We start from the raw sequence: 12594 nt of genomic DNA, 5'->3' as shown, positions 1-12594 counted from the left end.
CAGTTGAAGTCAAATTTATTAGCCCTCCTGTTTTTTTTTTTTTTTTTTTTTTCCTTTTCAAATATTTCCCAAATGATTTTCTTTAATATGTTATCTTCTGGAGAAAGTCTTATTTGTTTTATTTTAGGTAGATTTTTTTTTTTCATTTTGAAAACCATTTTAAAGTCAAAATTATTAGCCCCTAATATGTATTTTTGATGGTCTACAGAACAAACCATCATTATACAATGTCTTACCTAATTACCCTAACTCACCTAACCTAATTACCCTACTTAAGCCTTCAAAAGCACTTTAAGCTAAATACTAGTGTCTTGAAAAAGATCTAGTAAAATATTATATACTGTCTGTCATCAAGGCAAATATAAAATAAATCAGTTATTAAAACTATTGTTTAGAAATTTAAAAAAAAAAAATATTTCTATCAAACAGAAATTGTGGGAAATATATAAGGAGGGCTAATAATTCAGGAGGGCTAATAATTTTGACTTCAACTGTGTATCAGTGGTACTCAACCACTGGGCTGTGAACCAGTACCAGTCTATGGATCAATTGGTTTCTGGCTGTTCAAGAAATCATTAATCATTACTGTTTTATTTATAATCTGAGTCTGAACAAACTTTTTAATTTTGAAAAATCTTATATTTTGAAAAATGACCGTATTCTCTTGGTTACATCTCAGTCACTTGAGCACCAAAATTCATCCCACAAGCAGCAAAATGAGTAAGAAATGAATACGAATCCAATAATGAGTAAGAAACAGATGTCTTTGGGAAGGCACGAATAGAGTGTTTTTACGAATACTTGATTCGAGCAAATACTTGAAAAATTATTTGTATTCGGGAGCAAGAAAAACACCTGGCTATTTATCTAACTTAATTAATTGTGTGAAGAGAGCATCAATTGAATAAGATAATAAATATAAGCATAATATATATATATATATATATATATATATATATATATATATATATATATATATATATATATATATATATATATATATAAAGGCAAACCAACGCCCTTGTATCAGGGATCTATGATTGTCAGTGGCTAATTTCTCATCTTCAAAAAAATTCAGATGTGTTCAAAAGGATAACATGTCTTTGGTGCTACCAATACATCATTCCTAATTGAGTATCTTGGTGACATATACCTCTAGGTATTGCTCTGCTGTTTTGTTTTTAAAGTAACAAAAGATTTAAGAAAAAATATATTTTAGCCCTATATTTTTCCTCACACATAGAATGAAAGTTTATTATATTACTTATGGGGCCAACGAGTGACCTGCCAATATATTTAAAACAAGCAATTGGCTGGGAGAATAAAAACACTTTGACTGATTGCTGTTTGCCATTTGATAATTTTATTGCAAGAATGTTTGTTAAAGAATTGAAGCAAAGCATTTATCCATTTTATTTTTCACAAAATTTCCTAAAATTTCTAATTACACTAAATCCACTGGCGATCTTCTGAAATCCTAGTATACACATTAGGATACTTGGATGAATTCCAGTGATCATGCATTTGGCTTTTGTTTATTGAACATTTCAAAACTCAAAAAAACAATTGTTAAGCACTTTTCAAAGCAAAATCATTTTATCTTTGCAATTATGGATTGGATCCATACGCGATATGCTGAAATCCTTGTATAAACTTCAGGTTGTTCAGGACTATTGCAAACCCTTGCATTACCAAAGGATGTGACACCAACTGCAGTGTTTCCACAAACCAAAGGACCTCCTGAATCCCCCTGTCAACAAACACAGATAAACACGTCAACAGTGAAACAAACTGGTTAATAAATAAACAATTCTGAATTATCTTGAGTTCATACTTTGCAGGATCCACCTTGCCCATAAACACAGATCATATGTTTGGCCACATATTTAGATCCCCATTTATCTTGGCAGTATTTGTCACTTTTTGTAGTCACGTTTGCTTCCATTAGACGGTCACTCAGTGGGCCTTTCATCCACAAATCTCCCCAGCCGGCAACACTACAGTCAGCACCTGCTTTAATATGTTCACCATCACTTGGCAATGATATCGGTTTAATCTTGTTGTTCAGTTAGACCTTTTTCTCTATCTGCAATTCAAAAACACAACTAATTATAGTAAGACTACTGGTGATTTTGAGGTCATTACAGAAGTACCAAAGGCCAATCAGAAATGATCTCATTTGAAATAGATTTTAACATGAAGTGGTTTGTACAATGGTTCCTGGTTGAATACATTTTGAACAACCAAAATTACAGGTATTACAGTTTGGTACCTTCAAAATCATAATGTTATTCCGATTAGTTCTATAGTCTGGATGCGGGATGTAGGACTTCACTCCGTAGCGTTTTAAAGTTCTGGTTTTACTTAAATCATGGGCACCAACCACAACTGTCTGCACTTCCTTTCTGTTGAAAAATCATATTATAATTGTGTATTTAGACCATTTAACACGCTGTATGGTTGCAGTTGCTCTGTCATTGAAAAGCTTTATGAATTTCAGTTCACATTAAACAAAACTCTTACTTTTTCCAGCAATGTGCAGCAGTCAAGACAAACTCTTCAGTAATGAGGAATCCACCACAGATATGTTTTTCATTCAATTGAATAGAAACCATGTAAGGTCTAGAGTGAGGTTTTGCCTCCTTGCCATTCACTATACCCACACGAGCTGAGAAAGAGTTAAATTACCACTTAATTAGCACATGCCAATCAAATATTTTCAGCATATCTGCATAATCTGTTGTATAGACAGTCTCACCAGTGAAGGTCAGGTGCGGCACCAGAGAAACCAGCAGGAGCAGAGAGATTATGATGATAGTCATGATAAAGACAATCAGTGGGCTCCCAATTATAAAATTCTGTATAAATATACTCTAAAGATGGGAGGAGCCAGAGACATTGAGCTGCCGGTAAGTCTTGACTTGAGAAGTACAATGATGTTAAAGTTTTGATCTTGCAAATCTTAGTGGTTTCACAGTGAAGCCACAGATGGCTTTAATGATAAAAACGAAGCACGCAGGAAGGCATTGTTACACATCATAAAGTTATGTATCATAAACTGGTATATAATGAATAATACAAAAGTATCTGATCTACAAAAAGTGCTTTACAACCTAAGACTGACTAATAGCCACTATAATAACATGGGTGGTAAAACAGAATACAAAGAAAATTGTGGAATTGGATTTCTTGAACTGCAGCAAATACATAATATGTAAGGGATGTATTCATAGCGCAACCCTGTTTCATTTTATAGACTCTGACTGGGTTACCTCTGCATTTGATCTTAAGTGACTTATCATTGGCCTACGATACAAGATATAAGTACAAAGTGAGCTTCATTTTGAACAATTGTGTCTAGCTGGTTTTGTTCTGTTTTGCCAATAAAGATAGTTCTAAAATAACAGCTGTACATTTATAGCATCTCCAGGGGCGGACTGGCCATCTGGCAATTCTGGCAAATGCCAGAAGGGCCGGACCAATTTTTAAATGTGGGCCGGTCAGTTTTTTTTATTTATTTATTTTAATTGTTTTTATGTGCAGGCAGCTTTTATCTCTTGCTAGATGTGATATTATGATGATGATAAATAAAAAACATAAATAATAAAAACAAATAAATAAATAAATAAAATAATAATAATAATAAATGTTAAGCATTTGGCCCAATCAGCGACGACTGCCTAATTTCAAGATGGGCTGACCCAATCTGAGGTTACCCGGATGTAATCAAAATCTGGCAAGAATGTCATATTATTTCACCATCTGTACACCAAAATAAATAGTGAATGTGCGTGTCCGTAGGTGGGGCTGTGTCGGTGTGGTAATGTGGGCTGATGTGGCTGCAGTGCCAGGGCTGAATTTTTGTCCCAGTCCGCCCCTGAGCATCTCACAGTATTTATTCAATGCATCAACAAAGACTTTAATTTAATTGGTTTCTAAATGGAATCAAGCATGTGACTGGAGCAATTTTGTGATGTGTGTATTTATACAAGAGTTCTGGAGTCTGGTTGGCTGATAGCTGTGAGATATTCCAGTAGCACTGTTCCAGCCTGTTCACTGGTGTGTACCACCACCTGTAGAGAGTGCCAAAAAACTTCAGCTGTTGGACTGCATGATGTATTTTGAGACTTTTTTAGGCAATAATGTAATTATTCTGATTTCAAATGTGCTGTTTATTTGTAAAAATAGTGACACATGCCAAAAAACAAGAATAGGATCTGCTCTAAGTCCCTGTTTACGGGGCCAATCAAATGTCATGTCTAGAAAGCATGAGAGTGCCGCTTCCTCAGTTTTATTTGGGAATCTACATTTGAAATAATTAACTTGAGTGTGTAAAATATGCAGTATGTGAAAAGCCCATACGGCTTTGCTCTTAATTGGCTTGCATGGTTCAGGATCTGAAAAGCTACTTATCGATGAATTTGCTCTTCAGTGTTTGAACTCTCAATAATGACTTCAAACCCCACTGAACTGAGCTAAACTAAACTGAACTTAAACACTAAAAACTGAACTACCCTGATCCAGTTACTATGACCATTTATGTGAAGCTGCTTTGACACAATCTACATTGTAAAAGCGCTATACAAATAAAGCTGAATTTAATTGAAATTGAACTAATGTTAGATCATTAATTGCTACTTTCTAACATACACCATGCCTACCAAGTAACAAAAGTCAAAAGTCTGTCAAACAGAAATTGGGGGAAATATATAAGGAGGGCTAATAATTCAGGAGGGCTAATAATTTTGACTTCAACTGTGTATCAGTGGTACTCAACCACTGGGCTGTTAACCAGTACCAGTCTACGGATCAATTGGTTTCTGGCTGTTCAAGAAATCATTAATCATTACTGTTTTATTTATAATCTGAGTCTGAACAAACTTTTTAATTTTGAAAAATCTTATATTTTGAAAAATGACCGTATTCTCTTGGTTACATCTCAGTCACTTGAGCACCAAAATTCAACCCACAAGCAGCAAAATGAGTAAGAAATGAATACGAATCCAATAATGAGTAAGAAACAGATGTCTTTGGAAAGTTTTTTTTTTTATTATTGCAAAGAGGAAAAGGTCCAGTGAAGGTTCTGCAAACTGCTAAGCAATAGATCCGCAACCACTTTGTCAACAAATCAGGTGAATACAGCATGTCTCTGCAAGAAGATCAACTGCTGGAAATCTCAAATGACAGTGGCTTTTAAGGGGCTGTTCGCATATTGCTTTTCTAGAGTTTGCGCAAGTTCGTTATTTCCAAAGGAGGTTCGCGGCTTGTGCTCAACAGGCATGACATGCTCACGCCTTCCAGACACACCCAGTTGAATGAATCCTGTGAGTCCACCACGAGTCAGGTTACAGGAACTAACAGATCAGCTTCGTACTTTGTATGAAATATACACAGTTCGGTAGATTATCTTAGACAAACACAGAACACCCACTGCAACCCCCAACGCCCCCAACATCCCTCCCTCTTAATTGTTGTACCATTGCTGTATATCACAATAAAGAAACTTGGATATGAGTTTAGCATGTGATACTTTAATGACACAATATGTAAGAGATAAAGTACATCCAGGTGGTTGTTATAACAGAATAAAGCCCACTGGCTTATCAGCAAAGAAGCACTGTTGAAGGTTTTACTCTGCGAAAACAACTGCCTCAACCGCCTAATCTATGCCATTTATTGCACAGATACTTGCCACAAAACAAAAAAAAGTTACACAAAACTTTGTTCTGAACCATAATACTTTATTAAATCTCAGATTAAAGGCAAAACTGAGAGAAACAAAAATGGCTGAATGGAGCATACACTTTTATTCAGTCAGCAGCACGACAGGCAAGCATATAAATATTGATATGAATGTATTCACTGATGGTCAAGATGATTGAAAGTACCCAGATGAGCCTATGTTATTCAATGGATGTTATCTCGGAATAACATACCTTGGACTGTCATGGCTGATCAATCAGAAGTATTCTAGAAAGCTCTGTAATAATTAAAGATGTTATCTAATTTCCCATTTTTAATTACGCTGTCAATCCATGGACGGTATGCTGAAATATTCGTATACACATTAGGATGTTTTGGTGAATTACAGAGATGAGGGTCACCAAAAGATGTGATGCCAACAGCAGTATCTCCACAAACCAAAGGACCTCCTGAATCATACTGTAAAGAAGCAAAGATCAAGACGTAACTAAAGTGCTCTATCAGTTCATAAACAAAGAAAACATTCAATTATCTCTTGTACGTACTCTGCAGGATCCACCATGTCCACGTGTGCACATCATCTGCGACACTGAGAAGTGCCGTCCCCATTTACTTTTACATTCCGTGTTACTTATTATATACACATTTGCCTCCATTAGACAATCGCTCAGTGTGCCATTAGTCAGTAATCCCCAACCAGCAACACTACAGAGAGTATTTGCATCGACATGTTCATTTTTCTTTGATATTGAGATCCATCCAACGGAACTGTTTTGTGTGACTCTTTCCTTTAGCTGTAAGTCAAGAACACAATCACTGTACATAAACATGCTTTATTTATTAATATTAGTCCCTCCAGTATTTCACAATTTTGCGATCGCTGAATTTATCTCAAAATCTAGCAAGCGCTGCAAAATTTTTGCAGATCTTGCATTTTTTCTAAAATGTTGCGGATTTCCTGCAAATTCTATATGCTATATATATATATATATATATATATATATATCTATATATATGCTTTCTATGATGTAATCATAACACAAATTCACCCAAAACAAAGCCATGTGGATGCAAACAACCCTTACTAAGTCGTGACTTTACACTTCATGAGGTGGCGGTATATCCCTAAAAAGTGGTCTGTAACTCAGCATAAAACCAGAAGAAGACAGCGCATGATAAATAGGAGTATGTTGACATCACATAATATTTGACATTATTAAGAAACTACTGTAGTATGCAGCTTAAAGTGACATTTATAGGCTTAACTAGGTTAATTGGCCAAGTTAGGATTATTAGACAAGTCATTGTTTAATGATGGTTTGTTCTGTAGATAATCAAACAATAAATATTGCTTAAGGGGATAATAATATTGAATTTACAGTGGTTTCTAGCCAAAATAAAACAAGTAAGTTTAATTTTAAATTTCTCCAGAAGAAAAAATTATCATTTTAACTTCAATGTAAAAACAACAATAATACTTTTATTTATTTATTTATTTATTGTATTTTTTATTTATTTTTTTATTTTTTTATCATGTAAACTTCATGTACGGAGACCCGGAAGGGATGTAATGATGGGGGGAAAAAATAGGCGGGAGAAAAGAAAAAACAGAGTGATAGGAAAACATAAAAAAAAAAAAAAAATTTGTGGTCCCAAAGATATTTTGCATTATTTTGCAAAACTGTTTTTCCACAAACATTTCCTGTTCATTTCATTCATGTTAATCTTCCTGTTTTAGCTGAAATTCTCTGTATTTTACCATTTTATCCCACTATCATTCTATGATTAATTATTTTCCATTATTCGGATTTATTTTTAATCGAAAGCATGCTGAAATTAATCTAAAATGTCTGCATTCTCTATCTTTACATTAAAGCTGTGCGTCGATCATCGCCCTTCCTATGCAACCTCTGAATCAGCGAATGCATGTAAAGCGCTGACTGAGAGACACGCTCCGTATGATAAACTGATCCCAGATCAGCTTCTGTACACACCATTTAAACATGAGCGAAATCGCAGGACACTATGGGATTTGGGTGTATGTTTAAACAAACAAATACACTTAATAATATGTAAACATGTCCATCCTGGGAGGGGAAAAATTGGGAGGGTTGACATGTATGAAGTGAACAGAAAGTGTTGGGAGATAATGTAAAAAATCTTTGCGAGATAACGCTAAGCATCTTTATGAGATAACGCAAAACATCTTTACGAAATAATGCAAAACATCTTTACGAGATAACGCAAAACATCTTTACGAGATAACACAAAACATCTTTATGAGATAACGCAAAACATTTTAACAAGATAACGCAAAACATCTTTTCGAGATAACGTAAACCATCTTTGTGAGATAACGCAAAATATCATTACGAGATAACGCAAAACATATTTGCGAGATAATGCAAAATATCTTTACAAGATAACGCAAACATCTTTGCGAGTTAATGCAAATTATCTTTGAGATAACGCAAACATCTTTGCGAGATAACGCAAATTATCTTAACGAGATAACGCAAAACATCTTTGCGAGATAATGCAAAATATCATTACGAGATATCGCAAAACATCTTTGCGAGATAATACAAAATATCTTTTCAAGATAACGCAAACATCTTTGCGAGATAACGCAAAATATCTTTACGAGATAACACAAAACATCTTTACAAGGTAACGCGAAACATCTTTACGAAATAACGCAAAACATCTTTGCAAGATAACACAAAACATCTTTACGAAATAACTAGCGCTGTCAAAATTAACGCGTTAACGCATGTGATTAATTTTAAATAATTAACGTGTTAAAAAAATTAACGCAATTAACACAGTTCAGGTTTTTTTTACTTCCTGTACGTGTCTTAAACATGCAATAAATGTGGATAAGACCAAGGAAGAATTTTATGAAGGCAAGTTCCAGTATAAAACAATTAGTTGCATCACAAGTTATCCAGAGTTTCATGCAATTTCGGGTGTTTCATTTTTAACTTTCGACATCTGTTGTAAGTTGATACCGCATGGCGAACAGAAAGAAAATCCTTCGCATTTCGTGACTCGGTGTTCCTTTAAGGTAAGGTTCCTTTTAAGGCTACACGGTTGAATTTTAATATGAGTATTATCTTAATCATATTAAAATCGGAGTATTGGTGTCTTATGTAAATGTACTCAGAACGTCTGGTGAAGTCGCGAGCTGTCAAAGACAGGGCATTACTCTGCCTTTCAGCATGAGCCCTCTAAGTTTAGCGTGTTTCCTCATTAAACGCAACGAAAGCATATGCTTCGCGTTGTGTCAGAATCCTTGTGAAATACAGTAATACTTTAGGACGCTTAGTTTAGGACGCTTAGCAAATTTGATGAACGTGATCATGCGTGTTGAATCCGAGGGGAGTTGCTCCAGTATGGAAGGCCGTTGGGGCCAAAACATATGCAGCGCGTTGTGTGTCTGTCTGTGTGTGTTTCTGTGTCAGGCTCGTTGAGGGGTGTCAGGGGTGGAGTGAGCGACGTATCTGAGTAGGCGCGAGAGGGGTGTGCAATGTATTTAACGATTGGTTTGCAAGAAATTATCATTCATTTGCGGGCATTTGGGAGTCTGTGCATTTGCGGGATACTCCTAGTCTTAGCAACTGGATGAATGTAAAGGAGGATTAAGCAAAATTGTTTCTACTCTATAATTAATGTTCTCAACTCACAGCAATAAAACTTTACAATGAGTGCAACAGTTTGTATCCTATAGTTTATTATTATAATTTTTCATTTTCCATATCTGCAATTCCTGTATTTTGGCATTTTTTTGCAGTCCACTTAGAATCCAACATGGAAATCAATGTTTTCTTTATTGGCATTGGTTGTTTTGAAATTTAAACGTCATTAACATGCCTGTGTTTTAATTTCTGTAAAAAATATGGCTGTCAAGCCAGGATCTTGATGGTTTATTGTGGGTATGTTGTTTACATGAAGAAATCTGTGTTACAAGTTAAACAAAAATTCTATTAAACAATAATATTTTGAATTTAAATATTTTTTTCTTGCGTTTACATAAATTTTATTTAAATAACAGGCAAAATTACAAGTTTCAGTATTTTAAATGCGATTAATCGCGATTAATAGCGATTAATTTTTAAAAAAAGATCCGATTAATTAGTTATTAGATTAATAATTTTTTTTAATCAATTGACTAATATGTAACACAAATATCATAAACATATTTGCGATGGAACACAAAAACGTAAAAAAAAGTTTTCCTTTCACTCCATTTTTTTTCTTCACTTATTTTTTTCCCCACCATCATGTCCCTTCCAGGCCTCACATATTTATGAGAGACTACCTGTGCAATGATTCAGTGGATTTTGATCTTTGAGCTTTTCTGCACACACAGTTTTTATACTGCTACAAGATCTTTTCTAAACATACAGTATCCTTTAAATTAAAGCTACAAAACTTATATATGTGTTACATATATATGTTACACACATATATATATATATATATATATATATATATATATATATATATATATATGTGTGTGTGTGTGTGTGAAAATATTTTTATATAAAATTATATATAATTTTTACAGCAAATCAACACAAAATAAGGGTGCTAATATTGCCATAAATAAAAAAAGCTGTAGCAAAATCAGTCATGTAAAGATTCAAAATTTAAAAAAATTCCGCAAAATCCTGGAGGGACTTTAATAAAGTCAAAAATATATAATACTACAAGTACAATAACAGGTTGATACCTTAAAAACCATGATGTCATTCCAAATAAATTTTGAGTTATAGCTTGGATGGCGGATGTAAGACTCCACTTCTATGCGATCTGAAGCCATACTTTGTCTTAAGTCGTGAGCACCAACCACAACCGTCAGATTTTCTTCTCTGTTGTGATAGAAAGCCATTATGCTCATTTATATCATACCATACCACTCATGTAGCAAAGTTCCAACTAAACAGACTCTTACCCATTCCAGCAATGTGCAGCAGTCAAGACAAACTCTTCAGTAATGAGGAATCCACCGCAGATATGTTGACCATCCAGCTGAACAGAAACCATGTAAGGTCTGGAGTGAGGTTTTGCTACACTGCCGTTTACTATACCCACATGAGCTGGGAAAGAGAGAATTAACACATTAAATATTAATCGCAAATGTGAAAATCGTGTGTTGTATAGTCAGTCTCACCCATGAAGGTCAGGTGTGGCAGCAGAGAAACCAGCAAGAGCAGAAAGAAGGTGATGAGGGTCATGTTGAAGACAATCAGTGAGCTCGCAATGATAAAACGCTCTATATAATGACACAGGTGGAGGTGGAGACATTCAGCTTTATATCATTTCTTGCAGCTTGAGTAACGCAGTGATGAAAAGATACTGTTCCTGTTAATACTTCCGCTTTTGTATTCTGATAAATGATAAAAATGTAGCACGTTTGCACAGGCTTCAATATTTCCCACACAGCTGCTTATTATTAGCCACTAATTCATAATGTGATTCCAATAAGGCCAAACTTAACTAAAGCTTGTTACTTTGCGGGCTTCTGCAGCAAAACCTCAAAGTCATTGATCAAGCAATGACAAACTAGATTAAATTACTCTTCATTTTTAAAGTCATTTAATTTTTTAACGAACCACAGCCTGCCCTTTGATCTCTCCCTAACACGCACACACATACCCACAAACTTGCGTACGGAAACTTGTAATCAGTGTTGCCCACTTGTTTTCTCAATAAAATGGTTTCACTACTGAAAAATGACGCAACATTTCTTAGAAGCATGGCCAGATCCTATTGAAAGATAGCTGAGGGGTTCAACTGTCTAGTCAGTTGGATCTGGCCCAGAGCCTACCCAAATCTTTGGATTTATAACATATGTTAGCATTAATATTTTGGTATGTATATTGGTATTTTTGGCCTTGCACGAGGGCACCAATTAATGTAGAGATAATTGGATTTTTCAAATATTAACATCAATATTTTGATATTAATAGTAATATTGATATTTTAGCCTCGCACGAGGGCACCAGTTAATGTAGAAATAACAGATAAATAACTTCTTTTAAACGGGGCACCAGACAGCTTCTGCTGTCAAAAAAAAAGAAAAAAAAAAGAAAAAAGAAAAATACTAATGAAATATTGTTACTTAAAATATACAAATGAGGATTTTATTATCTGGCCAAATTTGTAGGATGAGATAATCTGACTTGTAGAGCCTTTTACTGTTTTATCAACACAAGGAAAACACAATTGTAATACATGTGTATTTATTAACAAAAGAGTAAACAAGGGTAACTACAATTACTAAATGTACAACAAATGAAGTGCATAGGCTAAGGTAAGGTAAGCCTTATTCTAAAATAACAATGAACTGAGGAGGTTTTTGTTAATAATGAAAATCAGTTATAAACATCTAATTAATTAGAATATTTGATACTAAAACACACTATGCCAAGGTCTTACTTAGAGGGTTGTGGGTTAGAGGATTAAAGTGGTATATTTACATTTCTGCTGTCGATGCGGTGGTTGAAGGAAGTTGGATCTTTGAGAAGAAGAAATCTGTAGACTCTGAAACATGCAGAACTGGAGATTTCTGGGGTGGTTGTTGTTTCTGCCGTTGATACGGTGGTTGAAAGAAGTTGGATCTTCTTGCAGGTTTGGAAGTATGGAACGAGCAGATTTAGCTCTCTTGAGCTCTGAGAAGAAGAAATCTGTAGACTCTGGAACACGCAGAACTGGAGATTTCTGGGGTGGTTGTTGTTTCTGCCGTTGATACGGTGGTTGAAAGAAGTTGGATCTTCTTGCAGGTTTGGAAGTATGGAACGAGCAGATTTAGCTCTCTTGAGCTCTGAGAAGAAGAAATCTGTAGACTCTGGAACACGCAGAACTGGAGATTTCTGGGGATGGTGG

The 12594-nt window shown here is 34.8% G+C and overlaps 1 protein-coding gene and 1 non-coding gene across 2 annotated transcripts; both read right to left on the bottom strand.

Annotated features, from left to right (window-relative positions):
* Positions 1 to 1591: 1591 nt before the first annotated feature.
* LOC108181086 (duodenase-1) lies at positions 1592 to 2822 on the bottom strand. The gene is made up of 5 exons (XR_012397516.1): positions 2759 to 2822; positions 2524 to 2668; positions 2273 to 2405; positions 1835 to 2086; positions 1592 to 1750 (listed from the first exon to the last, which is right to left on the bottom strand). It is a non-coding gene; the product is annotated as a duodenase-1 (transcript).
* A 2898-nt stretch (positions 2823 to 5720) lies between these two features.
* On the bottom strand, positions 5721 to 11771 carry si:dkey-78l4.10. The gene is made up of 5 exons (XM_017353302.4): positions 10880 to 11771; positions 10661 to 10805; positions 10439 to 10577; positions 6249 to 6497; positions 5721 to 6162 (listed from the first exon to the last, which is right to left on the bottom strand). The coding sequence occupies exons 1-5, from the start codon at positions 10941 to 10943 to the stop codon at positions 5971 to 5973; spliced, it is 789 nt and encodes a 262-aa protein (XP_017208791.2). The 5' UTR covers positions 10944 to 11771; the 3' UTR covers positions 5721 to 5970.
* Positions 11772 to 12594: the final 823 nt, after the last annotated feature.

Source organism: Danio rerio, chromosome 22, assembly GCF_049306965.1.
Source record: "Danio rerio strain Tuebingen ecotype United States chromosome 22, GRCz12tu, whole genome shotgun sequence".
Classification (NCBI taxonomy): Eukaryota; Metazoa; Chordata; class Actinopteri; order Cypriniformes; family Danionidae; genus Danio; species Danio rerio.
Note: the sequence above shows the minus strand (reverse complement) of the source record. Positions and strands in the feature narration are given on the sequence as shown.